Source organism: Oncorhynchus gorbuscha, linkage group LG06 (genome assembly GCF_021184085.1).
Source record: "Oncorhynchus gorbuscha isolate QuinsamMale2020 ecotype Even-year linkage group LG06, OgorEven_v1.0, whole genome shotgun sequence".
In the NCBI taxonomy this organism is placed as follows: Eukaryota; Metazoa; Chordata; class Actinopteri; order Salmoniformes; family Salmonidae; genus Oncorhynchus; species Oncorhynchus gorbuscha.
The window spans coordinates 96697377-96724170 of NC_060178.1; the positions used below are offsets into that span (position 1 = coordinate 96697377).

At 42.1% G+C, this 26794-nt stretch overlaps 1 protein-coding gene across 1 annotated transcript in view; it reads left to right on the top strand.

Moving 5' to 3' along the window:
- Window positions 1–26794, top strand: part of LOC124038595 (protein sidekick-2-like) — a 709487-nt gene that overhangs the window by 549076 nt on the left and 133617 nt on the right. Inside the window, 5 exon segments of the mRNA XM_046354647.1 lie at window positions 7068–7201; window positions 20166–20204; window positions 20207–20276; window positions 20591–20781; window positions 21138–21221. Coding sequence (XP_046210603.1) covers window positions 7068–7201; window positions 20166–20204; window positions 20207–20276; window positions 20591–20781; window positions 21138–21221 — 518 coding nt within the window.

The window sequence follows — 26794 nt, forward strand, 5'->3', positions numbered from 1 at the left end:
TGGGTCTGGCGATGAATATGTAGCGAGGGCCAGCCGACTAGAGCATACAAGTCGCAGTGGATGGGTGGTATAAGGTGCTTTAGTGACAAAACGGATGGCACTGTGATAGACTGCATCCAGTTTGCTGAGTAGAGTGTTGGAAGCCATTTTGTAGATGACATCACCGAAGTCGAGGATCGGTAGGATAGTCAGTTTTACTAGGGTAAGCTTGGCGGCGTGAGTGAAGGAGGCTTTGTTGCGGAATAGAAAGCCGATTCTTGATTTGATTTTCGATTGGAGATGTTTGATGTGAGTCTGGAAGGAGAGTTTGCAGTCGAGCCAGACACCAAGGTACTTATAGATGTCCACATATTCAAGGTCGGAACCATCCAGGATGGTGATGCTAGTCGGGCATGCGGGTGCAGGCAGCGATCGGTTGAAAAGCATGCATTTGGTTTTTACTAGCGTTTAAGAGCAGTTGGAGGCCACGGAAGGAGTGTTGTATGGCATTGAAGCTCGTTTGGAGGTTAGATAGCACAGTGTCCAATGACGGGCCAAAAGTATATAGAATGGTGTCGTCTGCGTAGAGGTGGATCAGGGAATCGCCCGCAGCAAGAGCAACATCATTGATATATACAGAGAAAAGAGTCGCCCAAGAATTGAACCCTGTGGCACCCCCATAGAGACTGCCAGAGGACCGGACAGCATGCCCTCCGATTTGACACACTGAACTCTGTCTGTAAAGTAATTGGTGAACCAGGCAAGGCAGTCATCCGAAAAACCGAGGCTACTGAGTCTGCCGATAAGAATATGGTGATTGACAGAGTCGAAGGCCTTGGCAAGGTCGATGAAGACGGCTGCACAGTACTGTCTTTTATCGATGGCGGTTATGATATCGTTTAATACCTTGAGTGTGGCTGAGGTGCACCCGTGACCGGCTCGGAAACCAGATTGCACAGCGGAGAAGGTACGGTGGGATTCGAGATGGTCAGTGACCTGTTTGTTGACTTGGCTTTCGAAGACCTTAGATAGGCAGGGCAGGATGGATATAGGTCTGTAACAGTTTGGGTCCAGGGTGTCTCCCCCTTTGAAGAGGGGGATGACTGCGGCAGCTTTCCAATCCTTGGGGATCTCAGACGATATGAAAGAGAGGTTGAACAGGCTGGTAATAGGGGTTGCGACAATGGTGGCGGATAGTTTCAGAAATAGAGGGTCCAGATTGTCAAGCCCAGCTGATTTGTACGGGTCCAGGTTTTGCAGCTCTTTCAGAACATCTGCTATCTGGATTTGGGTAAAGGAGAACCTGGAGAGGCTTGGGCGAGGAGCTGCGGGGGGGGGGGGGGGGGGCGGAGCTGTTGGCCGAGGTTGGAGTAGCCAGGCTGAAAGCATGGCCTGCCGTTGAGAAATGCTTATTGAAGTTTTCGATAATCGTGGATTTATCGGTGGTGACCGTGTTACCTAGCCTCAGTGCAGTGGGCAGCTGGGAGGAGGTGCTCTTGTTCTCCATGGACTTCACATTGTCCCAGAAGTTTTTGGAGTTAGAGCTACAGGATGCAAACTTCTGCCTGAAGTAGCTGGCCTTAGCTTTCCTGACTGACTGCGTGTATTGGTTCCTGACTTCCCTGAACAGTTGCATATCGCGGGGACTGTTCGATGCTATTGCTTCACTACCACACCAACAACAAAAGCACAATCATGGCCTCGGATTTGCAGGTGTTCAATTCAGAACAGACCAAGGGTCTGTTTCTGTAGCGACAGAAGAAATGCTAAAGCTCACTGTTAGTGTAGTTTCTGGTGCTCTTTGAAACCAAGGAAATGACAGTAAATACACAACTTCTCAACACAGAGGTTGAAACATTCCTAACCGATGTGTAATACATTAACATATGTTGTTTTGTAATCTCGGGAAAGAGAATGGAATGTCTAAGTTACATAGTATCTCTAATATTGCTACCACTAGCAGAACTCATGGTTTATTTTAGGGATGAGAAGTCTCTTCGTGATTCTTTAGTAAAAGGGAGTTAATAAGAAATATGAGGACACTTCACGTTAAAACTGAGACACATATTCACTGTTTCAAACATCCACACAGGTGTGTGAAGCATCTTTTATCTTTTTATTCCAATAAACGTTGTTTTTTTTCAACAGAAGGGGTCGCTGTTATACCTACATTTTATCCAAATCCAATGAGGTGTTGGGTCTCCTGTTCTGTGTCGTTGAGAGTGGTTGTGTGAAACCAATTGGAACGTCAAGCAAAGCTCTTAACTGTGCCAGACCACGTTTAACTTGCCAGAAAGTCAGCGTGTGAACTGTGCGTTATGTATCTTTCAGTGCAGATTATATGTTTACAAGTATTCAGGTACACAGAGTGAGTGATGGGCTGCATTACATAGTAGTCTAGTACTAATTCCTGTTAATATAGTGAATATCTATCTACTATACAAACTATATTTATCCCTGGCCAGTTTCTTATCCTTGAACCTCATAGTCCGCCCCATCCCGCATGCGGTAGCGTTACTACAGCCTCAAGCTCATTACCATAACGCAACGTTAGCGATTTCTAAAAATCGCAAATGAAATGAAATAAATATGCCTGCTCTCAAGCTTATCCTTTTCTTAACAATCCTGTCGTCTCAGAGTTTCAAAATATGCTTTAGAACCAGAGAAAATCAATAATTTGTGTAAGAGTGGTGATAGCTAGCTTAGCATTTAGCGTTAGCATTTAGCACGCAACATATTCACAAAAACCAGCAAAGGGATCAACTAAAATAATTTACCTTTGAAGAACTTCAGATGTTTCAATGAGGAGACTCTCAGTTACATAGCATATGTCCAGTTTTTCCTGAAAGATTCTTGTGTAGGACACATCGTTCCGTTTTGTTACTATGCATTTGGCTACCGAAACTAACCGAAAATTCAGTCACCTACACGTCAAACTTTTTTCCGAATTAACTCCATAATATCGAGTCAAACTTTTTTCCGAATTAACTCCATAATATCGACTGAAACATGGAAAATGTTGTTTGAATCAATCCTCAAGGTGTTTTGTCATATATCTCTTCATTGAAATGCCGTCCCTGGAAGCCTGCATTCTTCTCTGATTCGGATGGAAAAATACTGGTAGCTGACTTTTGCGCACCAATTTCCACGCAGACACCGTGCGGGACACTTGGCAATTGTAGTCTCTTATGGTCAATCTTCCAATGATATGCCTACAAATACGTCACAATGCTGCAGACACCTTGGGGAAACGATAGAAAGTGTCCGTTCATTCCTGTCGCATTCACAGCCATATAAGGCGATCATGGAAAACGTAGTTTCAGAAATCCTGTTCATTTCCTGGGCGCTCAAACATCTTGGTTTTGCCTGAAGCTTTTGTTCAACGGCACTCACAGTGAAAATCTTTGCAGTTCTGGAAACGTCAGAGTGTCTTCTTTCCAAAACTATCAATTCCAAGCATAGTCGAGCATCTTTTCGTGACAAAATTTTGCGCTTAAAACGGGCACGTCTTTTTATCCAAAAATGAAATAATGCCCCTAGAGGACTAACAGGTTAAGCTACAAGCATCGCTACGCAGTGTCCCTGTTTTGGAAATGTACCAGGAATCACCTGGGATTCATTTAACACACTGGACAGTCCACATCCCTAAGGGAATCCAGAACTGATCACTATAGCGATGGTCCAGCATGTGTTTCCAGGGTGATGAGCTAGGACAATGGTATTAAATATTAACCTTGGATCATAAGCCTCTGCTCAGTCAGTCCTGCGAGGCGCTTTGGGGCGACAGACAGTTCTGAGGGGTATACAATGCTCAGGGAATCCCAAATGAAGCCTTTCTCGCTTGGAGATGCAGTACATTAAAATCAACAGTCGAGCGGTTGGAACTCGTAAGTCATGGTAAAAACCCAAAGAACAGGTATACATCACCAATAACACCCTGTCGCTTCCTTACATCACCTCGATCTCTCTCCTCTTCTGGGAGCCATTCTATTGTTTTCCACATGCAGCCTTGGAGAGATAAAGTGTGTTTTTATTATGGATTTAGTCCATGTGTGTGGGCACCGGTTAGTCGAGGTAATTGAGGTAATATGTACATGTAGATAGACTGTCTATGCATAGATAATAATCGGAGAGTAGCAGAAGCGTAAAAGGGGGGACAATGCAAATAGTCTGGGTAGCCATTTGATTAACTGTTTAGGAGTCTTATGGCTTGGGGGTAGAAAATGTTAAGAAGCTTTTTTGGACCTAGACTTGGTGCTCCGGTACTGTGGTAGCAGAGAAAAAAGTCTATGACTAGGGTGGACATATTTAGGGCCTTCCTCTGACACCGCCTAGTATAGAGGTCCTGGATGGCAGGAAGCTTGGCCCCAGTGACGTACTGGGCTGTACGCACTACCCTCTGTAGTGCCTTGCGTTCAGAGAACGGGCAGTTGCCATACCAGGCAGAGATACAACTAGTCAGGATGCTCTCGATGGTGTGGCTATAGAACTTTTTGAGGATCTGAGGTACCCCATGCTAAATCTGTCTTTGTGTGTTTGGACCATGATCATTTGTTGGTGATGTGGACATCAAGGAACGTGAAGCTCTCAACCTGCTCCACTACAGCCCCATAGATGAGAATGAGGGCGTGCTCGGTCCTCCTTTTCCTGTAGTCCACAATCATCTCCTATGTCTTGATCACGTTGAAGGTGAGGTTGTTACCCTGGCATCACACGGCCAGGTGTCTGACCTCCTCCATAGAGGCTGTCTCATCATTGCTGGTGACCAGGCCTACCACTGTTGTGTCGTCTGCAATCTTAATGATGGTGTTGGATTTGTGCCTGGCCATGCAGTCATAGGTGAACAGGGAGTAAAGGAGGGGACTGAGCACGCAGCCCTGAGGAGCCCCGTGTTGGGGATCAGTGTGGCAGATGTGTTACTCCCTACCCTTACTACCTGGGGGTGGCCCGTCAGGAAGTCTAGGATCCAGTTGTAGAGGGAGTTGTTTAGTCCCAGGGTCCTTAGCTTAGTGATGAGCTTTGAGGGCACTATGGTATTTAACGCAGAGCTGTAGTCAATTAATATCATTCTCACGTATGTGTTCCTTTTGTCCAGGTGGGACAGTGCAGTGTGGAGTGCAATAGAGATTGCATCATCTATGGATCTGTTGAGGTGGTTTGCAAATTGGAGTGGGTCTAGGGTTTCTGGGATAATGGTGTTGACATGAGCCATGACCAGCCTTTCAAAGCACTTCATGGCTGCAGATGTTAGTGCCAACCGGTCTGTAGTCATTTAGGCAGGTTTCCTTAGTGTTCTTGTGCACAGGGACAATGGTGGTCCGCTTCAAACATGTTGAAAATGTCAATGAAGACACTTGCCAATTGGTCAGCGCATGCTCAGAATACACATCCTGGTAATCCGTCTAGCCCAGTGGCTTTGTGAATGTTGACCTATTTCAAGGTCTTACTCACATCAGGTGCGGAGAGCGTGATCACACAGTCGTCCGGAACAGCTAATGCCCTCGTACGTGCTTCAGTGTTGCTTGCCTCGAAGAGAGCATATAAGTAATGTAGCTCTTCTGGTAGGCTTATGTCATTGGGCAGCTTGAGGCTGTGTTTCCCTTTGTAGTCTGTAATAGTTTGCAAACCCTGTCATATCCACCGAGCATTGGAGCCGGTGTAGTACGAATCAATCTTAGTCCTGTATTTACATTTTGCCTGTTTGATGGTTCAGCTGAGGGCATAGTCAGATTTCTTATAAGGGTCCGAATTAGTCTCCCTCTCCTTAAAAGCGGCAGCTCTCGCCTTTAGCTCAGTGAGGATGTTGTCTTTAATCCATGGCTCCTGGTTGGGGTTTGTACATACGGTCACTGTGGGGACGACGTCATTGATGTACTTATTGACGAAGCCAATGACTGATGTGGTGTACTCCTCAATGTCTTCAGAAGAATCCCGGAACATATTCTAGTCTGTGCTAGCAAAACAGTCCTGTAGCTTAGCATCTGTGTCATCTGTAGAATCTATACAGATATCATGGACAGTAATGGTTTGAGAACATTCCAAGACTTGATAGACACATACACATTACCAGGCACCTCCTCTTTTCTATATTTACAATTTAAATCAGCTATGCTGGCCTATCGAGTCCCTTTGGAAAGTCAAATACTGAACCAAAACACTGATGGGATTTAAAAATAAATGATCTGGGCTCCTTAAATGACTGTTCTCTACAATGTACAGTATAAACAACTTCTGGAAAGCTCATATGCTGATAGCCATTAAAAAGGTGTGGTCCACATATCTATCTAAGTGAATCTGAACAACCCTTTAATTGGAACAGAATATGGAAAAAGGATGTGGATGTGTGTACCATGTGTGCAGTAGAATGCGTGTACCGTGTGTACAGTAGGATGTGTGTACCGTGTGTACAGTAGGATGCGTGTACCGTGTGTACAGCAGGATGTGTGTACTGTGTGTACAGTAGGACACGTGTACCGTGTGTACAGTAGGATGCACGTACCGTGCGTACAGTAGGATGCATGTACCGTGCGTACAGTAGGATGTGTGTACGTGTGTACAGTAGGATGCGTGTACCGTAGGTACAGTCGGATGTGTGTGTACCGTATATACAGCATCACCTGATCCTCACTGTGGTTTGCATTCCTCCAGGGGAGAGGTGCATTCACGTTAGTATGCTGACTCTTGGTGGAGAGAGAGAAGGAAGGGAGGGAAAGGGAGAGGCGGTCGGGGGCAATGAGTCGGAACATGCAATCCAGCTCCAAATTGGTGAACAGGCACAGATAATAAGCAGACATTGATTGTAAACCGAGGCGGGGCTATAATTGGTAGAATGCAGGGAGAGGCGGCCTGGGTCTCACTCCACTGGTCAGCACAACACAGGGCGGGAGGGGCTGGAGCAGGGGAGAAGCTGGTACACACAACAAGAATATAACAGGACAACTGTAATCTTATTCTGCTCTGCAAAAACCTGGAAGGCATTCCTTCCTAAGGATGTTTTACACTGTGAAGTGTGTGTATGTGCGGAGGGGCCTTTTTGTCAGTGGTGTTTGTGGCAGTGTAGTGACCAAATGTGTCTCTGTGTTCCTCAGAGCCATTACTCTGGACAACACTCTGGTCATCCTGTCCACGGTGGCCCCTGATGCTGGACGTTACTACGTACAGGCTGTCAACGACAAGAACGGCGAAAACAAGACCAGCCAACCCATAACCCTTTCTGTCGACAGTGAGTAGTACTGAAACCATATGGAGAGACATGCACCACACACACACACATACACAAACACACACACATAGAGGGATGGGCATAAATTTGATAATATGAAATACAATTACAAAATACCCTAAAGATCAATGTATCAAAATAAAGTATAAGATACTTTTGCAAAGTATTGTATTGAATTAACTACCACGTTCCCCTAGGGCACCCCTCCACCACGCTCAACTCAAAAGATGGTGCACAGAATGCAAAAATATTCTTAGAAATATTTAACCTCCACACATTAACAAGTCCAATAGCTCAAATGAAAGATAAACACCTTGTTCATCTACCCAGCGAGTCAGATTTCTAAAATGTTTTACGGCGAAAACATAGCACATATTTATGTCAAACCACCACCAAAGACACAGCCAATATATAGCCATTTTGTCGAACAAAAGATGCAATCACAAACGCAGGATTCTTTTCAATAATATGCAATTTATATCCATAAATCACCGTTTACATTGACGTCATGTTCAGAAAATGCTAAACAATGTCCGGAGAAATTATATATAACTCCGCCAGATAACGCCAGATAACGCCAGATAACAGCAATACACATCATAAATTTTGACTAAATATACATGTTCTACATATAGTTAGAAAGTTACACTGCTTCTTAATGCAATCGCTTTGTCACATTTATTTTTAACGTGACAGAAATCATTAATTTTTCAATAATCTGAGACGGCGCTCAGACATAAGCAATATTTCTCCGCTATGTTGGAGTCAACAGAAACACAAAATTACAACATAAATATTCCTTTACCTTTGATGGTCTTCGCTCAGAATGTACTGGAAGGACACATACTTACCCAAAACAGCGTTTGGTTTCAAGTCGTGTGTCTTTGTGTTATCAAACGCGACAAATTCCGGCTGAAATGCAGCCAAAATTCGAGGTGTTGCGCATCAAAACTTCAAAATTACATATTATATGTCGACTAAACTGGTCAAACTAAGTGCAGAATCAAGCTTTAGGATGTTATTGACGTACAAAACAATTCTCAACTCGAACAGACAAACTGACATCGTCTCGTGCTTCATGGAACAAAGGGCACCCGGAGCGCAACGCACGCCCGAAAGTGCATGTAGTTTCTCGCGACACCAAGTATTTTGCCTGCCAAAGGGTCAAAGCCTGCGGGATTTGCACAATGAAACGCTCTATTGAAAGAAGACATCTCACCGAAGACCTAGAAACTGATCCCAGATCCATAGCTGGTTGGGAAGGGTGGAGGCGATGACGTCAAAGTTGGCCCAACTTTCCTGATGAGAGAAATGGTTTGGGAGATTGGCTGCCCTGTGAGTTCTGCTATACTTACAGACATAATTCAAACGGTTTTAGAAGCTTTAGTGTTTTCTATCCAATAATAATTATTATATGCATATATTAGCAATTTTGGATAGATTTTTTTTCAGTTTACTATGGGCACGCAATTCCTCCAAAGGGGGCAGTATTCTGCCTATCCTTAACTGGTTTTAAAATACATGTATTTTAAATTACAAAAAACATTTGTAAGTAACCGGCCGAACTGCAACAACATTCTCAGGAATGGTTACACAAATATTTTACTTGCTGAATGTGATATGTTGTTGTTTAACTACCTTAGTTGTCCAACATGTAAATGTATACTGCAAATCACACTGGCTATTGTCATTGGCCTTGCTCATTAGAATAAACCCCAGCATGCTTTGCAATTGTTCATTTTTACATATACATGTATATTTAGTTCATTTAGCAGACATTCTTAAATCACCATAATGCCATCAGACTTTTGATACCAATGTAGTGTGAAAGGGGACCACAAAATTGTGAATCATTATAAAGAAATCGTATTGAAAAGTATTTTGTATTTTGAAAAAGCGAATTGAAAGCAGGCAGGTGCAGTTCATGGAATTAGACACGATTAAAGATGGAGAAAAAAAACGTTTAAATGAGAATAGTCATTGGTCTGAAGAAAAATAGTACCTCAATGCCTCTTCCACCCATGGTCTACCAAGGTTTCCCAGCACACAGCTTTGACCTACGTGACAACAGGTGGTGGTGTGTTGGACACAGTGATCAATGCACAGTTCATTACCTCTGTCAAGAAAATATGTAGCTTTATGTTGTGTTTGTGCTTGTATTTATTTTTGCAATAAAGATAATGACAACAATAATACACATTTAAAATAGGCCTATATCTAAAAATACATAGAGCCAAATGATATACATTCATAGAGTTGAAGTGAGAAGTATTCATACACCTTCGCAAAATACATTTAAACCCAGTTTTTCACGATTCCTGACATTTATTCACAGTAAAAATTCCCTGTCTTAGGTTAGTTAGGATAACCACTTTATTTTAAAAATGTGAAATGTCAGTATTATAGTAGAGAGAATTATTTGTTTTAGCTTTTTCTTCTTTCATCACATTCCCAGTGGGTCAGAAGTTTACAACCACTCAATTAGTGTTTGGTAGCATTGCCTTTAACTTGGGTCAAACGTTTCAGGTAGCCTTCCATAAGCTTCCCACAATAAGTTGGGTGAATTTTGTCCCATTCCTCCTGACAGAGCTGGTGTAACTGAGTCAGGTTTGTAGGCCTCCTAGCTCACACCATTTATTTCAGTTCTGCAAACACATTTCCTATAGGATTGAGGTTTACTTTGTTGTCCTTAAGCCATTTTGCCACAACTTTGAAAGTATGCTTGGGGTCTTTGTCCATTTGGAAGACCCATTTGCGACCAAGCTTTAACTTTCTGACTGATGTCTTGAGATGTTGCTTCAATATATTCACATAATTTTCCTACCTCATGATGCCACCTATTTTGTGAAGTGCACCAGTCCCTCCTTCAGCCCTCTTCCTCTAAACATAACAATGGTTATTATGGTCTATTTTTGTTTCATCAGACCAAAGGACATTTCTCCAAAAATTACGATCGTTGTCCCCATGTGCTGTTGCAAACTGTAGTCTGGCTATTTTTATGACGGTTTTGGAGCAGTGGCTTCTTCCTTGCTGAGTGGCGTTTCAGGTTATGTCGATATAGGACTTGTTTTACTGTGGATATTGATACTTTTGTACTTGTTTCCGACAGCATCTTCACAAGGTCCTTTGCTGTTGTTCTGGGATTGATTTGCACTTAACCCCCCAAAGTATGTTCATGTCTAGGAGACAGAATGCATCTCCTTCCTAAGCAGTGTGACGGCTGTGTGTTCCCATGGTGTTTATACTTGCGTACTATTGTTTGTAAAGATGAACGTGGGACCTTCAGGCATTTGGAAATTGCTCCCAAGGATGAACCAGACTTGTGGAGGTCTACAATCTTTTTCTGAGGTCTGGCTGAATTATTTAGATTTTCCCATTAGAAATACATCCACAGTTACACCTCAATTTGACTCAAATGATGTCAAAATAGCCTGTCAGAAGCTTCTAAAGCCATGACATCATTTTCTGGAATTTTCCAAGATGTTTAAAGGGACAGTCAACTTCGTGTATGTAAACTTCTGACCCACTGGAATTATGATACAGTGTGAAATATGTGTATAAGTGAAATAAGTATAAGTGAAATAATCTGTCTTAACAATTGTTGGAAATATTACTTTTGTCATGCACAAAATAGATGTCCTAACTGACTTGCCAAAACTATAGTTTTTTAACAAGAAATGTGTAGAGTGGCTGAAAAACGAGTTTTAATGAATCCAACCTAAGTGTATGTAACCTTCTGACTTCAACTGTATGTACACACTACCAGCCAAAAGTTTTAGAACGCCTACTCATTCAAAGGTTTTTCTTTATCTTTGCTATTTTCTACGTTATACAATAATACTGAACACATCGAAACTATGAAATGACACACGTGGAACCATGTAGTATCCAAAAAAAGTGTTAACAAATCAAAATATATATTGATATTTGAGATGATTCAAAGTAGCCACCCTTTGCCTTGATGACAGCTTTGCACACTCTTGGCAAAGGTTTATGTACCTCCAATAAAGTTGATTTGGACATTTTCATAGAGATTTGAAATTAAAACTGTGCTTCATCCAATGTCTAATATAGACATTACTATCGTCACATCTATAATTAAAGAGGGAGCACAGTGCAGGGGGAGTGTTGATTAGAACAGAACTCAGACCCAGACAGTAGATCTCAGATGAGTAGAGCTAGTTGATGAGTACAGGGACCGGAACTGAGCAGACAGACCAGAACAGAGCAGACAGAACGGTCAGACCAGACGGAACAAGACAGACAGACCAGACAAACAGACAAGAGCAGACAGAACAGAGCAGTCAAAGTCAGGACGTATGTATGGCTGGTATGTATGGCTGGTATGTATGGCTGGTATGTATGGCTGGTGGTAGAGAGGAGGGAGAGTCAGTGGGGGGGCCTCGGCATGGCAGGACAGGGGGGAGGAATGCCAGAGAGAGAACATTTAAACGTGTTAACCCTCGCAAGGCGGCTGGCCCTGACAGCATCCCAAGTCACTTCCCCAGAGCATGTGCAGACCAGCTGGCTGGTGTGTTTACAGACATATTCAATCAATCCCTATCAAAGTCTGCTGTGCCCACATGCTTCAAATGGGCCACCACTGTTCCTGTCCCCAAGAAAGCTAAGGTAACTGAGCTAAAGGACTATCACCCTGTAGCACTAACTTATGTCATCATGAAGTGTTTTGAGAGACTAGTCAAGGATCATATCACCTCCACCCTACCTGATACCCTAGACTCACTCCAATCTGCCTACCTCCCCAATAGGTCAACAGACGATGCAAAGGGAATCACACTGCACACTGCCCTATCCCATCTGAACAAGATGAATACCTATGCAAGAATGCTGTTCATTGACTACAGCTCAGAATTTAACACCTTAGTACCCTTCAAACTCATCATTAACCTTGAGACCCTGGGTGTCGACCCCACCCTGTGCATCTTGGTCCTGGACTTTACGACGGGCTTCCTCCTCAGGTGGTGAGGGTAGGAAGCAACATCTCCACCTCGCTGATCCTCAACACTTGGGCCCCACAAGGGTGCATTCTTCAGCCCTCTCTTGTACTCTCTGTTCACCCATGACTGTGTGGCCATGCACGCCTCCAACTCAATCATCAAGTTTGCAGACGACACTACAAAATGAAATTGTCCACCCACACAGCATGGTGAAGAAGATGCAGCAGTGCCTCTTCAACCTCAGGAGGCTGAAGAAATTTCGCTTGTCACTGAAAACACAAACTTTTAGAGAAACACAATTGAGAGCATCCTGTCGGGCTGTGTCACTACCTGGTACGGCAGCTGCTCCGCCCACAACCGTAAGGCTCTCCAGAGAGTAGTGCGGCCTACATGCCCTCCATTACACCTACATCACCCGATGTCACAGGAAGACGAAAAAGATCATCAAGGACAACAACCACCCCGCTATCATCCAGAAGACGAGGTCAGTACAGGTGCATCAAAGCTGGGACAGAGACTAAAAAACAGCTTCTATCTCAATGCCATCAGACTGTTTAACAGCCATCACTAACTGCCAACATACTTACTTGCCACTTTAATAATTGGATGTAATACATTTATCACTAGTCACTTTAAACAATGCCACCTTTTATGTTATGATTACATACCCTACATTACTCATCTCATACAGTGGGTCAAAAAAGTATTTAGTCAGCTACCAATTGTGCAAGTTCTCCCACTTAAAAATATGAGAGAGCCCTGTAATGTTCATCATAGATACACTTCAACTATGACAGACAAAATGAGAAAAAACAATTCCAGAAAATCACATTGTAGGATTTTTAATGAATTTATTTGCAAATTATGTTGGAAAATAAGTACCGGACTATTTGCATTGTGTGTCCCCCCAAAACCTATTTTACGCTGCTGCTACTCTCTGTTTATCTTATATGAATAGTGACTTTAACTATAGATTCATGTACATACTACCTCCATAAGCCTGACTAACAGGTGTCTGTATATAGCCTTGCTACTCTTTTTTCAAATGTATTTTTACTCGTTTAATGTATTTCTTTACTTACCTACACACACATACATTTTTTCCGCACCATTGGTTAGAGCCTGTAAGCAATCATTTCACTGTTCACCTGTTGTATTCGGCGCACAGACAAATAAACTTTGATTTGATTTGAAGCCCCAAAATGAGATCTGGTGCAACCAATTACCTTCAGAAGTCACATAATTAGTTAGATTGCACACAGGTGGACTTTATTTAAATGTTACATGATCTGTCACATGATGTCAGGATATGTACACCTGTTATGAAAGGCCCCAGAGTCTGCAACACCACAAGGCAAGGGGCACCACCAAGCAAGCGACACCATCAAGACCAAGGAGCTCTCCAAACAGGTCAGGGACAAAGTTGTGTAGAAGTACAGGTCAGGGTTGTGTTATAAAAAAATATCCGGAACATTGACCATCACACGGAGCACCAATAAATCCATTATTTAAAAATGGTAAGAATATGACACCACAACAAACCTTCCAAGAGAGGGCCGCCCACCAAAACTCACGAACCAGGCAAGGAGGGCATTAATCAGAGAGGCAACAAAGATACCAAAGATAACTCTGAAGGAGCTGTAAAGCTCCACAGGGGAGATTGGATAATATGTCCATAGGACCACTTTAAGCTGTACATTCCACAGACCTGGGCTTTAGAGAAGTGTGGCCAGAAAAAAGCCATTGGTTTTGAAAAAAATAAGCAAACATGTTTGGTGTTCGCCAAAATGCATATGGGAGACTCCCCAAACATTTGGAAGAATATACACTGGTCAGATGAGCCTAAAATGTTGCTTTTTAGCCATCAAGGAAAACTCTATGTTTGGTGCAAACCCAAAACCTCTCATCACCCCGAGAACACCATCCCCACAGTGAAGCATGGTGGTGGTAGAATCATGCAGTGAGGATGTTTTTCCTCGGCAGGGACTGGGATACTGATCAGAATTGAAGGAATGATGGTTGATACTAAATACAGGGAAATTCTTGAGGGAAACCTGTTTCAGTCTTCCAGAGATTTGAGACTGGGACAGAGGTTCACCTTTCAGCAGGACAATGACCCTAAGCATACTGCTAAAGCAACACTTGAGTGGTTTAAGGGGAAACATCTACATGTGTTGGAATGGCCCAGACCTCAATCCAATTGAGAATCTGTGGTATGACTTAAAGAATGCTGTACACCAGCCGAACCCATACAACTTTAAGGAGCTGGAGCAGTTTTGCTTTGAAGAATGGGCAAAAATCCCAGTGGCTAGATGTGCCAAGCTTATAGAGACATACCCCAAGAGACTTGCAGCTGTAATTGCTGCAAAAGGTACAAAGTATTGACTTTGGGGGGGTGGGGTGAATAGTTATGCATGCTAAAGGTTTCAGTTTTTTTCAATGTGGCTTCAGTTTTTTTCAATGTGGTAGGTACATTGTGTAAATCAAATGATACAAACCCCCCCAAAATCTATTTTAATTCCAGGTTGTAAGGTAAAAAAAAAATGAAAAATGCCATAGGGGGTGAACACTTTCGCAAGCCACTGTAACTAGTGTATTGCAAAAGTGTTATTGAATTTTGTTTGGTTTTCAACACAACCAAATATTAACATTAATATTATTTGATGGAGATGTATCTTTTGTGCCACTGAATTAGTCTGGCTTTTATTCCAGTTTGTCTACAAATGAATAATTGATATGTTGGATTCCGTCTCCATTTCAATCAGAGGCCAAAATCAAATCAAACTGTTTAAGTTTTTGAAGACGTTTTAAAGTTTTATTTGATTTAGTCCTGTTCTTTAACCTAGATTTTTGGTTGAGATGGAGACGTCAATTCAACATATCAATGATTAATTTGTCGACAAACTGGAATTAAAGCCAGACTAAGTTAATTGCACAGATGGAGCTATCCAACATTAGATACATTTCCTTCAATGTTGATATTTGGTTGCATTGACAACCAATCACAATCCAGTTTGTCTAAAAATGATTAATTGATATGTTGAATTAATGTCTCCATCTCAACCAAAAATCTAACTTAATGAATAGGGTCAAGTCAAATGCAATTCTATTCTTTAACTTGTTTGGTTGACGTGGAGATGTGAATCAAACGTATTAATTAACTTGAAAATTACATTTAAAATCAACCAAAGCTTGAAACCTTAGGCCTGTATGCATTGTGTATTTTTGGTTTAACCCTGGGTTGAATTGAAACCATAGCTCTAGGCATAAATATGTTGTAATAATTTATGATTTGTAATGTATGGTTACATTTAATTTGCTCTGCTGAAACTACCTTTTCAAATGACTGAAATAGCAACAGTGAATGTATTTAGTGTTAAGAGATCTCTCAATAATCATTCTCACCATAGCACATTGGCAGTAGTCAGTGACACATTTCTAGCTAAGCAGGGCTTCGTTAAAACATAAGATAGGAACCATAATTGACAACAGATGATAGATCAACTCTCCAGTAGGAGGTGCTGCCCAGGATATTGTTTTTTTTTTCTGGATAAAATGTTAAAGATCTGACGTTGTTTCGAACGTACTAATTCATAATATTTTATACAAGTTGTTGTGTGGTAAAAATTGGTCACCAGGTTGACATAATCCAAAACAGCAGTTTTTTATTTTCTTTTCTTATTTCACCTTTATTTAACCAGGTAGGCAAGTTGAGAACAAGTTGCGACCTGGCCAAGATAAAGCAAAGCATTTCGACACATTCAACAACATAGAGTTACACATGGAGTAAAACAAACATACAGTCAATAATACAGTAGAAAAATAAGTCTATATAGAACGTGAGCAAATGAGGTGAGATAAGGGAGGTAAAGGCAAAAAAAGGCCATGGTGGCGAAGTAAATACAGTATAGCAAGTAAAACACTGGAATGGTAGATTTGCAGTGGAAGAATGTGCAAGGTAGAGATAGAAATAATGGGGTGCAAAGGAGCAAAATAAATAAATAAATACAGTAGGGCAAGAGGTAGTTGTTTGAGCTAAATTATAGATGGGCTATGTACAGGTGCAGTAATCTGTGAGCTGCTCTGACAGCTGGTGCTTAACGTTAGTGAGAGAGATAAGTGTTTCCAGTTTCAGAGATTTTTGTAGTTCGTTGCAGTCATTGGCAGCAGAGAACTGGAAGGAGAGGCGGCCAAAGGAAGAATTGGTTTTGGGGGTGACCAGAAATATATACAGTGCCTTGCGAAAGTATTCGGCCCCCTTGAACTTTGCAAACTTTTGCCACATTTCAGGCTTCAAACGTAAAGATATAAAACTGTATTTTTTTGTGAAGAATCAACAACAACTGGGACACAATCATGACGTGGAACGACATTTATTGGATATTTCAAACTTTTTTAACAAATCAAAAACTGAAAAATTGGGCGTGCAAAATTATTGATCAGTGATCGCTGAGATCTTGGTTGAAAACAGCAGAGTTGTATTTAGAGGGCAAGTTGGTTAGGATGATATCTATGAGGTTGCCCGTGTTTACGGCTTTGGGGTGGTACCTGGTAGGTTCATTGATAATTTGTGTGAGATTGAGGGCATCAAGCTTAGATTGTAGGATGGCTGGGATGTTAAAACTTCTTGACACTACCAATCCCTGTAGCGGGATAATTTTCGTCTGCAACCGCTGAATAGCATAGCGCAACAGTCAAATAATATTACTAGAAAACATTCATATTCATGAAATCACAAGTGCAATATTTTGAAAGACAGTTTAGCCTTTTGTTAATCACCCTGTCGTCTCAGATTTTGAAGTTATGCTTTACAGCGAAAGCAAACCAAGCGTTTGAGTAAATGTATCGATAGCCTAGCATAGCATTATGTACACTTAGCATCAGGAAGCTTGGTCACGAAAATCAGAAAAGCAATCAAATGAACCGTTTACCTTTGATGATCTTCGGATGTTTTCAATCACGATACTCCCAGTTACACAACAAATGTTCCTTTTGTTCCATAAAGATTATTTTATACCCAAAATACCAACGTTTGTTTGTCGCGTTATGTTCAGAAATCCACAGGAAAGAGCGGTCATGACAACGCAGACGGAAATAGTCTTAATATTTTCCACAGAACATGTCAAACGTTTTTTATGATCATTCCTCAGGTAGTTTTTAACATACATATCTGATAATATATCAACCGAGTGTGTAGCTTTTTCCATAACAGCGGAAGGAACAATGGCCACTTTACTCAATTGGGCACCATCTCACTCTGAGAGCCCCCACCTCTCCACACGCAATGTGATCCTTCACACTCATTTTTCAAAATAAAAGCCTGAAACTATGTCTAAAGACTGTTGACACCTTAGGGAAGCCCCAGAAAAAGGAATAAGGTTGATATCCCTTTAAATGGAGGACAAGCACGCATAGGAACACAGAGGTTTCAAAATAGGAGGCTCTTCTTGATTGAATTATCCTCAGGCTTTCGCCTGCAATATCAGTTCTATTATACCTACAGACAATATTTTTACACTTTTGGAAACGTTAGTGTTTTCTATCTGAATCTGTCAATTATATGCATATTCTAGCATCTGGTCATGAGAAATAGGGTGTTTACTTACGTTATTTTTCCAAACATAAAAATATTGCCCCCTAGCTTCAAGAGGTTTTAAGCATGTTCCAGTTTAGGTCGCCTAGCAGCACGAGCTCTGAAGATAGATGGGGGGCAATCAGTTCACATATTGTGTACAGAGCACAGCTGGGGGCAGAGGGTGGTCTATAGCAGGCGGCACCGGTGAGAGACTTGTTTTTAGAGAGGTGGATTTTTTATAGTAGAAGTTGAAATTGTTTTGGTACAGACCTGGATAGTAGGACAGAAGTCTGCAGGATATCTTTGCAGTAGGTTGCAACACCGCCCCCTTTGGCCGTTCTATCTTGTCTGAAAATGTTATAGTTAGGGATGAAGATTTCAGAATTTGTGGTGGTCTTCCTAAGCCAGGATTCAGACACGGCTAGAACATCGGGTTGGCAGAGTGTGCTAAAGCTGTGAATAAAACAAACTTAGGGATGAGGCTTCTAATGTTAACATGCATGAAACCAAGGCTATTACGGTTACAGAAGTCATCATATGAGAACGCCTGGGGAATAGGAGTGGAGCAAGGCACTGCAGTGCCTGTATTCACCTCTACATCACCAGAGGAACAAAGGAGGAGTAGGATAAGGGTATGGCTAAAAGCTATGAGAATTGGTCATCTAGAACGTTCGTAACAGAGAGTAAAAGTAGGTTTCTGGGGGCGATAAAAAAAAAGTTTCGGTTGATGACTTTTTAAAAATCAAATGTATTTACCACACAGGTTCCACGTCACAATAGGTTGAAAAATGACGTTGAAACAATGTTGATTCAACCAGATTGTGCCCAGTGGGATGGTAGGATAGGATGTTCACCTCAGTGCTTTGTCAGAACAGAAATATAGTGCATTCGGAAAGTATTCAGACCCCTTGAATTTTTCCACATTTTGTTACAGCCTTAATCTAAAATGTAAACTCAGCAAAAAAAAGAAACGTCATCACTGTCAACTGCGTTTACGTTCAGCAAACTTAACATGTGTAAATATTTGTATGAACATAAAATTCGACAACTGAGACATAAACTGGTGAGGACCTGCCTTTACAACAGGCCTAAAGCCCTCAGTCCAGCCTCTCTCAGCCTATTGCGGACTGTCTGAGCACTGATGGAGGGATTGTGAATTCCTGGTGTAACTCGGGCAGTTGTTGTTGCCATCCTGTACCTGTCTCGCAGGTGTGATGTTCGGATATACCAATCCTGTGTAGGTGTTGTTACACGTGGTCTGCCACTGCGAGGACGATCCGCTGGCCATCCTGTCTCCCTGTAGAGCTGTCTTAGGCGTCTCACAGTACGGACATTGCAATTTATTGCCCTGGCGACATCTGCAGTCCTCATGCCTCCTTGCAGCATGCCTAAGGCACATTCACGCAGATGAGCAGGGACCCTGGGCATCTTTCTTTTGGTGTATTTCATAGTCAGTAGAAAGGCCTTTTTAGTGTTGTAAGTTTTCATAACTGTGACCTTAATTGCCTACCGTCTGTAAGCTGTTAGTGTCTTAATAACCGTTCCACGGATGCATGTTGATTAATTGTTTATGGTTCATTGAACAAGCATGGGAAACTGTGTTTAAACCCTTTTCAATTAAGATCTGTGAAGTTATTTGGATTTTTACAAATTATCTTTGAAAAACAAAGTCCTGAAAGGGGGACGTTTCTTTTTTTGCTGAGTTGATTAAATAGTTTTTTTCCCCTCATCAGCATCATACCCCATAATGACAAGGCAAAACCAGGTTTTAGGAAATGTTTTTAGAAATGTACATTTATCAAAGCTTCTAACCTGAAATATCACATTTACATAAGTATTCAGACCTTTGGCAGCGCTAAGAGCCTCAAGTCTTCTTGGGTATGATGCTACAAGCTTGCCTGACCTGTATTTGGGGAGTTTCTCCCATTATTTTCTGAAGATCCTGGAGCGTTCCTCCAAAAGTATTTTCAGGTCTCTTCAGAGATGTTTGATCGGGTTCAAGTCCGTGCTCTAGCTCGGCCACTCAAGGACATTCAGATAATTGTCCCAAAAAGCCACTCCAAAGTCTTGGCGGATCCAAACTTCTTCCATTTAAGAATTTTGGAGGCCACTGTGTTCTTGGGGACCTGTTTCCATGCATTTGCAAAAATATTTAAAAAAGGGTTTTCACTTTCTCATTAGAGGGTACTGTATGTTAATGAGGATTAAAAAAATATATATTTTAGATTAAGACTGACATGTAATGGACAACACGGCTCCGGCCTGAAAATGAGCCTGGGCTATATAATCTGTCAGAGCAGACCATCCATAGAGACACTCAATATGAACTACATACCTTTTAGATTGCATCATTCATCATTCTATTGCATGTAGATTCTGATGTGGTCATATATACGTATATACATATATATCTCCTTCTCTCTCTCTCTAGATGTTGGTGGGCCTGCAGACCCCATTGCCCCCACCATAATCATCCCCCAACAAACACCAGTGTAGTGTCAGGCACGTCTGAAGTCACCATGGAGTGTGTCGCGAACGCAAGGTAACCTCCCCCCACCACCCTGGAGGCCCACTGTGACAACATACTTTAGCTGTCACTCCCTAGTCTCTACTCTGTCATTATCTATTGTGTTCCTGACAGACGAATCCTCTGTCTTCCTGCCAGACTGATTGGTTTTGATGGATAATTTTGAGACAAAAGCTATTTTGTATTCAAATGTGTAATGAGTTATTAATGAGTCAAATACTAATCTGTCTGTATTTGGCTGATGCAATGCACAAAGATATTTGGTAAATAGATTTCTGTCTTTTCAATATCATGAGTGTATCTCTCCGTCTCTCACTCTTCCATCCCAGACCACTGATCAAACTCAGCATCACATGGAGGAAGAACAGGGTTCTGGTCACCAGTGGTCTGAGTGACTTCAACCGCAGACTGACCATTATCGGCCCTGTGGTCAGTGACTCAGGGTTCTATGAGTGTGAGGTGGTCCTCCGCAGCAGCAGTGTGCCTTCTGTCAATGCTGGGGCCTACCTTCATGTTCAAGGTATGAATATATCTGGGGCCTAGGCCAATCTACATGTTCAAAATACGACTCCGGGGCCTAGGCCAACATACATGTACAAAGTACGACTCTGGGGCCTATCAGGGGCCTAATTACATGCACATGGTAAGCATGGCTAAATAGTTTTGTTTGGTTTGTTTGATTTGTGTTCATGAATATACGTTCCATACAAATTCTGAAGGCCAAATTTTATCTTGAGAAACAGGGGTGTTGCATTTCAAGGTTTTGGGTGAATCATGCAATGTTCAGGAGATTTGTGTAAGACTAAGTACTCCTCAAGGTTTTTATTTGCTTCAGCTGTCTGACAATTACCTCACCATATCTCCGCTCTCCTTCAGAGCCTCCCCAGTTTGTTAAGGAACCAGAGAAACACATCATTGCTGAGATGGAGAAAGTGGTGGATATCCCCTGTCAGGCACGAGGTGAGACACATGCACATATACAGTACCAATCAAAAGTTTGGACACATTTACTCATTTCAGGGTTTTCTACATTGTATAATAATAGTGAAGACATAAACACTATGAATAATACAAATCAAATGTATTATAAAGTCCTTCTTACATCAGCTGATATCTCAAAGTGCAGTACAGAAACCTAGCCTAAAACGCCAAACAGCAAGCAATGCAGGTGTAGAAGCATGGTGGCTAGGAAAAACTCCCTAGGAAGGCCAGAACCTAGGAAGAAACCTAGAGAGGAACCAGGCTATGAAGGGTGGCCAGTCCTCTGCTCGCTGTACCGGGTGGAGATTATAACAGAACATGGCCAAGATGTTCATAATGACCAGCAGGGTCAAATAATACTAATCACAGTGGGTGTCGAGGGTGCAACAGGTCAGCACCTCAGGAGTAAATGTCAGTTGGCTTTTCATAGCCGATCATTCAGAGTACCTCTACCGCGCCTGCTGTTTCTAGAGAGTTGAAAACAGCAGGTCTGGGACAGGTAGCACGTCCGGTGAACAGGTCAGGGTTCCATAGCCGCAGGCAGAACAGTTGAAACTGGAGCAGCAGTTTGAACTGGGGACAACGAGGAGTCATCGGGTCAGGTAGTCCTGAGGCATGGTCCTAAGGCTCTGGTCCTTAGAGAGAGAGAGAGAGAGAGAGAGAGAGAGAGAGAGAGAGAGAGAGAGAGAGAGAGAGAGAGAGAGAGAGAGAGAGAGAGAGAGAAAGAGAGAGAGAGAGAGAGAGAGAGAGAGAATTAGGATAGCATTAGAGAGAGAGAGAATTAGGATAGCATTAGGATAGCATACTTAAATTCACACAGGACACCGGATAAGACAGGAGAAATTCTCCAGATATAACATACTGACCCTAGCCCCGATACTTAAACTACTGCAGCATAAATACTAGAGGCTGAGACAAGAGGGGTCGGAAGACACTGTGACCCCATCTGACAATACCCCCGGACAGGGCCAAACAGGCAGGATATAACCCCACCCACTTTTGGGAGAAAGGTTGAAAAACAGTTTGCAAACAGCGATTGAGTTGTGAGACTGTAGAGTTCAGCTGTAGAGCTCATCACTCCCCCTAACTGGGAGGGGGCCAGAGACTCAGCTGTAGAGCTCATCACTCCCCCTAATTGGGAGGGGGCCAGAGACTCAGCTGTAGAGCTCATCACTCCCCCTAATTGGGAGGGGGGCAGAGACTCAGCTGTAGAGCTCATCACTCCCCCTAACTGGGAGGGGGCCAGAGACTCAGCTGTAGAGCTCATCACTCCCCCTAACTGGGAGGGGGCCAGAGACTCAGCTGTAGAGCTCATCACTCCCCCTAACTGGGAGGGGGCCAGAGACAATTACTTGATGTCGACACATCTTTCTAGCTGATTTGCACCTGAAGCTATGTTGCGCTTGGTGACTTCTGACTGTTTCATCCTAACATTGTTGGTGCCGACATGGATAACAATATCTCTATACTCTCTACACTTGCCAAACGCTGTTTCATCCTTTCCTACACTGAAATTACCCTTGCCTAACGATTGCGTCTGAAGCTGGGCTTGCAGGACAGCTATCCTCGCCGTAAGGCGATCGTTCTCCTGTATATTATGAGTACAGCGACTGCAATTAGAAGGCATCATGTTAATGTTACCACTTAGCATCGGTCGGTGGAGGTCCTGAAGAACCACGTCCAGATAAAGCGTCCGAAGTGAAAAAGTTGAACGAAAAAAAGTTAAGCGAGGGAAAAACTAAAATTATAAACAGTAATTCAAAAGTAAAAACCGTTAAGTTGTCAGGTAGCAAAGTAAGGTTAGCAACAAAACGCACAGCAGCACGTAAACAAGTCTGCAAGTTGTGACCGGAAATTACGTGAAAAAAGTGACTGACTGACATCATTTCTCATATGGAATCATGTAGTAACCAAAAAAGTGTTAAACAAATAAAAATATTTTGTACATTTGAGATTCTTCAAATTAACCACCCTTTGCCTCGATGACAGCTTTGCACACTTTTGGCTTTGTCTCAACCAGCTCCATAAGGTAGTGACCTGGAATGCATTTCAGAGTACCTCTACCGCGCCTGCTGTTTCTGCTGTTTAACCTCAACCAAGACCAGTCCCCATGCTTGTCTCAAATCCTATTGCTTATAACTTCAATATGCTCTTTTAATAAATAAGACCTACACCACTTTTAACAGCACATTACTTTACACTAGCGAGACTCATGTCACCTACGGTAGGCCTATAGTATATTGAAAAAAAATGATGTGACTCTCTGCCAATAATTGCATATGGAGGATTGGAAGATATTTCTGAAATTCAGTGATATTTATTAACATAGTAATTCATTATGGATCCATAACTAAATAAACATTGGCATTTTGAAAGATAATTTTTATCATTATTTTATTAACGAAAGCATAAAGATGACATAATTAGTTCCATTGTTTTAGTTTGAACGTGCAGACTGGCACTAAGAACAGAACAGCAGGAACTGTTCCCTAGTCAGCTCCAGTGGGGCGGGGGTCCAACCCCCCTCCCACTTCCACTTCCTCCTCTTCTCTTCCCAATGGGCTAGGTCGGTCTTCTGGGCATGGCCCTGCGGCTCATCCTGTGCCTTGAACCTCATATGCTTTCAGTGGAAACAGCTGGAGAACTGCAAGGCAATCCCATTGTGCACACAGGTATTGAACCAGCAACTGTATTAACACAGCTTGCACTGCTATGCAGTGTCTTAGACCTTTGTGCCACTCAGGCGCTGTACAGCATGACCGGTCGGGAGTAGGCTACAGTACTACAAGAGCAAAATAATCCTAACAAAATAAAATAATAAAAACCTTAATGGAACAACAGTTTTAGTAAGTAATTCTGAAGTTGTACACAATTATCAGTTTCACCTAAGCTGAAATAGTACATTGTGACGTTTCTCTTGCATTTCAAAGATATTGTGGAAAAAGGCATGTTTTTTCGTATTATCTTTTACCAGATCTAATGAGTTATATTCTCCTACAATAGTTTCACATTTCCACAAACTTCAAATTATTTCCTTTCAAATGGTATTACGAATATGCATATCCTTGTTTCAGGTCCTGAGCTACAGGCAGTTAGATTTGGGTATGTCATTTCAGGTCCTGAGCTACAGGCAGTTAGATTTGGGTATGTCATTTCAGGTCCTGAGCTACAGGCAGTTAGATTTGGGTATGTCATTTCAGGTCCTGAGCTACAGGCAGTTAGATTTGGGTATGTCATTTCCGGTCCTGAGCTACAGGCAGTTAGATTTGGGTATGTCATTTCAGGTCCTGAGCTACAGGCAGTTAGATTTGGGTATGTCATTTCAGGTCCTGAGCTACAGGCAGTTAGATTTGGGTATGTCATTTTAGGCGAAAAATGAAAAAAGGGTCCGATCCTTAAGAGGTTTTAACAGGTGTTTGTTGTTAATGTGTGAAATGTATTTCCTTCTTCATGTGTTTGAGCCAATCAGTTGTGTTATGAAAAGGTAGGAGTGGTATACAGAAGACAGCCCTATTTGGTAAAATACCAAGTCCAAATTATGGCAAGAACATATCAAGTAAGCAAAGATAAATGATGGTCCATCATTACTTTGAAAGTTTCTTCAAGTGCAGTCGCGAAAACCATCAACTGCTTTGATGAATCTGTTTCTCATGAGGACCACCACAGGAAAAGAAGACCCAGAGTTACCTCTGCTGCTGAGGATAAGTTCATTAGAGTTAACTGTAACTCAGAAATTGCAGCCCAAATGAATGCTTTTACAGAATTCAACTAACAGACACATCTCAACATCAACTGTTCAGAGCACACTTCATGAATCAGGACTTCATGGTTGAATTGCTACAAAGAAACCATTACTAAAGGAAACCAATAAGAAGAAGAGACTTGTTTGGGACAAGAAACATGGGCAATGGACATTAGACCGGTGGAAATGTGTCCTTTGGTGTGATGAGGCCAAATTTGATGTTGTTGGTTCCAACCGCTGTGTCTTTATGAGGTGCAGAGAAGGTTAACGGTTGATCTCCACATGTGAGGTTCCCACTGTGAAGCATGGAAGAGGAGGTGTGGGGGTGGTTTTCTCTTTCTCTATGAGTTATTTAGAATTCAAGGCACACTTAAACTACATGGCTACTACAGCATTCTGCAGTGATACGCCATCCCATGTTTACGCTTAGTGGGACTTATCATTTGTTTTTCAACAGGACAATGATCCAACACACCTCCAGGCTGTGTAAGGGCTATTTGACAAAGAAGGAGAGTAATGGAGTGCTGCATCAGATGACCTGGCCTCAACAATCACCTGACCTCAACCAAATGGAGATGTTTTGGGATGAGCTGAACAGCAGAGTGAAGGAAAATCAGTCAACAAGTTCTCAGCATTTGTGGGAACTCCTTCAAGACTGTTGGAAAAGCATTCCAGGTGAAGATGGTTGAGAGAATGCCAAGAGTGTGCAAAGCGGTCATCAAGGAAAAGGGTAGCTACTTTGAAGAATCGAAAATCGAAAATATATTTGGATTTGTTTAACACTTTTTGGTTACTATATTATTCCATGTAGAAAATAGTAAAAATAAAGAAAAACTCTTGATTGAGAGGGTTTGTCCAAACTTTTGCCTGGTAGTCTAAATATTTGCCAAATTAGGAAACACCCACATATAGTGTCATATTAGGGCGTTGGGTCACCACGAGCCATGAGAACAACTTCAATGCACCTTGGCATAGATTCTACAAGTGTCTGAAATTCTTTTGGAGGGATGTGACACTATTCTTCCACGAGAAATGCAATAATTTGGTGTTTTGTTGATACTGTTGGAAATCACTGTCTCAGGCGCCACTCCAGAATCTCCCATAAGTGTTCAATTGGGTTGACATCTGGTGACTGAGACACACACCCACTCATACATACATACACATCCTTTAAACGCGCTATGAGTCTATGAGACCCTTCATTCAAAGTCACTGAGATCTCTTCTAGCTATGGTAGCCAAAATAATGGGCTGCTGGGCATTCTTATACATGAACCTAAGCATGACGGGATGTTAATTGCTTAATTAACTCAGGAACCACACCTGTGTGGAATCACCTGCTTTCAATATACTTTGTATCCCTGTGTTTCCTTGTTTTTGGCAGTTACCATATTGACCCACATATATGAGTTTAGGGCATAATCACGTGTATCTATCTGTGTCTGTTATCTATGTATCCACATGTACAGGTGTGTGTGTTTGATTACATGTCCCCACATGTACAGGTGTGTGTGTGTGCTTGATGACATGTCCTCATATACAGGTGTGTGTGTGTGTGTGTGTGTTTGATTACGTGTCCACATGTACAGGTGTGTGTGTTTGATTACATGTTCCCACATGTACAGGTGTGTGTGTGTGTGCTTGATTACATGTCCTCATGTACAGGTGTGTGTGTGCTTGATTACATGTCCACATGTGTACAGATGTGTGTGAGTTTGATTACATGTCCCCACATGTACAGGTGTGTGTGAGTTTGATTACATGTCCCCACATGTACAGGTGTGTGTAAGTTTGATTACATGTCCACATAT